The following is a 3,000-nucleotide window of genomic DNA, read 5'->3' as shown; positions in this document are numbered from 1 at the left end:
GGGTTGCAATGGGGGAAGGGGGAGTCATGCCATGGGGCGAAGGGTTGCAATGGGGCCGGTCCCCCCCGCTCACCTGGAGGTGAAGACCTTGGAGCAGCTGACGGAGGGGCTCAGGTCGCACATGGCCCGGTACCCGGGGTCCCGCTCCCGCGAGCTCTCCACGTGCAGCGCGTACACGGACAGCACCAGCCCCAGCGCGCACAGCACGAGCCGCAGCAATTTGTCCTGAGTTGGCACTCTCAGTTGGGTTCCGCCAGAACCGCATTGTCACACTGCCCCTTCAGGAGGTGGGATGGCGGAAGCAAGGGATTCTGGGACTTGTAGTTTTATGTACCAGTGGAGGAGACGGGGGAGCTATGGTGCTTATGGGGAGGAGTCTAGTGCTTGGACCAGAGCCCTGGGGTAGCAGGGGGCTCCAGGGGCTATTTAAAGTGCCGGGGCTCCAGCTGCGTCTGCTGCCTCGGTCCTCTAAATAGCCACGAGAGCCCCACAGCTTCCCCAGGGCTCCGGCAGCTATTTAAAGGGCCAAGGTGGTAGAAGCAGGGGGGCCCCTGCCCTGCCTGCAGCCAGCCCCTGCTGCACCCCCTGCCCGCACCAGCCCCGCACTCCCTACCCTGCCTGCAGCCAGCCCCTGTCTCCAGCCAGACCCGCACCCCCTACCCCCACCAGCCCCTGTCTCCAGCCAGCCCCTGCCTGCAGCCAGCCCCGCACTCCCTGCCTGCAGCCAGCCCCTGCTGCACCCCCTGCCCTGCCTGCAGCCAGCCCCTGTCTCCAACCAGACCCGCACCCCCTGCCCCAGCCAGCCAGTGCCTGCAGCCAGCCCCTGCTGCACCCCTGCCCTGCCCGCAGCCAGCCCCTGTATCCAGCCAGCCCCACACCCCCTGCCCGCAGCCAGCCCCACACGCCTTGCCCTGCCTCCAGGCAGACCCTACCTCCAGTCAGCCCCTGCCCTGCCTCCGGCTAGCAATGTATGTAATTTTTAATTTTATTTATATAGTTATGGAAAGTAAATAATACATGGAAGAAATGAAGGGGGGGGGTTACGTGTTTTTTTTTAATCATCCCTGTCGGGGCCCCGCCTAAAATGTTCAAATTGGGCCCCACACTTCCTAAAGCCAGCCCTGCATACAGTAATGGCAAAGTTCTTGGTTCAGGCTTGTAGCAGTGATAGAATAAACTGCAGGTTCAAATCAAGTCTCTGGAGTACATCCACAGCTGGGATGGATCATTCAGTCCTTTGTATAGAGCTTCCTTTTATAGCAAAGTCCCTCCAGAGCTATGAAGCAGGATTGAAGACAAGATGGAGACGAGGCATCAGCCTTTTATAGTCTCTTGCCGTGTGGTCTTTGCTTTCTTTGTCCCAAGAACACTCTATCCAGCATGTGGCATAGAAAAACCTTAGAGTTCTATCCATAAGCAGGTCCCTGCATGCCTTGCTGAGTCACAAGGTGTATCCACCTTCTCTCAATGGGTCAATTGTATAGCTCATGGTCCTTAGTGGGCCATCAAGCAGGCTAGGCAGAACTAACACCAACTTGTCTGGGGTGTTCCCCGGAAGCATAGCACAAGCTTGAAATACAGACAGTATAGAGCCAATATTCAGAACGTCAACTACAAAACTGATACACATATACAAATAGCATAATTATAATCAGCCAATCAGAACCTCTCCATAGACCCCTTCCTCGACAACCTTTGTACAATATTGGCTGCAAATATATAACAGTGGTGGCAACGGTGATCTATACAGTTACAGATTATGTCAATAGCGTCACAGGAGGTGACACGGCATCAGTGAGACTGATATTGGAATACTGCATCCAGTTTTGGTGTCCTCCTTTGAAAAAGATGTTGTGAAATTGGAGCTGGGGCAGCAAAGAGCCACCAAATGTTCTGAGGGCTGGAGAAAAATGCCTTCTAGTGAGCGATTGAAAGAGCTCAACCTGTTTAGCTTATCAAAAGAAGATTGAAAGGTGACTTCATTGAAGTGTTGAAATGCTTTAATGGAGAGAAAAGATTGGGTCTTAAAGGGCTCTGTAATCGAGCAGAGAAGGGCAGAACAAGACCCAGTGGCTGGAAGGTGAAAAGAGACAAATTCATATTACAAATAAAGCACAAATATTCAACAGCGAGAATGATTCACCACAGGAACAAGCTACCAAGGAAAGTGGTGGATTCGCTCTCTCTTGATGACATTTAATGAAGTCTAGATGCCTTTCTGGAATGTGTTTGCCCCCAAAGTAGCTATGGTGTCATACAGGAGGCCTGTGACATGCAGGGGGTCAGATTAGATGCTCTAATGGTCTCTTCTGGCCATCAAGTCTACTAATTTCTGAAAAACGGAGTGTAGCATTGGGAGCAGCGTCTGAGGTTTTACTGTCTAGTCGGCTTGCTTCCTAGAATGAACACGCCTTGAGTGGGGTGATCCACAGGGAGTAGCTCAAAGCTCCCAAGTGCCTGGCCAGGGGCAGGACATTAGCACCGCAAGGGAGGGGTGTGGCAGTGACATCACAAAGGCCTTTTGCAGGACCTCAGACTATTGGTCAAAGGTGGTGACCTCACAGAGAGATGCTGACATCAGCCAGGCAGGACAGAGGCGAGTGGCCCGGGAAAGCTCAGAGACCCCTGGGGCTTTGCTTCAGCACGTCTCTGTCTCGAGGTCTCTCTTTGAGGACTGAGAGAACATTCGGGTTCACGTAGGTGAGCGGCAGGAGGAACCTCTGTCGAGTTTTCTCCTTCCCTTTTCGTGATTGTACTAGAAAGCAGACGTCCCTGTGTAGAAGGTAAGAGCCTCCTCGAGGTTTGAAACCTGTTCAGTCTGATCCATCGGGTGAGAGTTGAATTCTAGGCATGGAAAACACGAGCTTGAGGAGGCAGAATTTTATTCCACACCCGGGATTTTGTCCCTTAGAATCACTGGGGACATTGGGGTTTGTCCGTTTTGTTTCCCCTTTTCCTCCAGCCCTCCCTCCTTTCTTCTCTTCTCTTGCTTCTTTTGTC

At 53.0% G+C, this 3,000-nt stretch overlaps 1 protein-coding gene across 1 annotated transcript; it reads right to left on the bottom strand.

The window, feature by feature from the left end:
• Nucleotides 1–69: 69 nt before the first annotated feature.
• Nucleotides 70–225, bottom strand: LOC135980621 (vitamin K epoxide reductase complex subunit 1-like protein 1; the record flags this gene model as incomplete). Its single annotated transcript, XM_065580550.1, has 1 exon — nucleotides 70–225. A coding segment is annotated over one exon (156 nt), but the record flags the coding sequence as incomplete, so codon positions are not given.
• Between the last annotated feature and the right edge of the window lie 2,775 nt (nucleotides 226–3,000).

Source organism: Chrysemys picta, unplaced genomic scaffold (genome assembly GCF_011386835.1).
Source record: "Chrysemys picta bellii isolate R12L10 unplaced genomic scaffold, ASM1138683v2 scaf5161, whole genome shotgun sequence".
In the NCBI taxonomy this organism is placed as follows: domain Eukaryota; kingdom Metazoa; phylum Chordata; order Testudines; family Emydidae; genus Chrysemys; species Chrysemys picta.
Note: the sequence above shows the minus strand (reverse complement) of the source record. Positions and strands in the feature narration are given on the sequence as shown.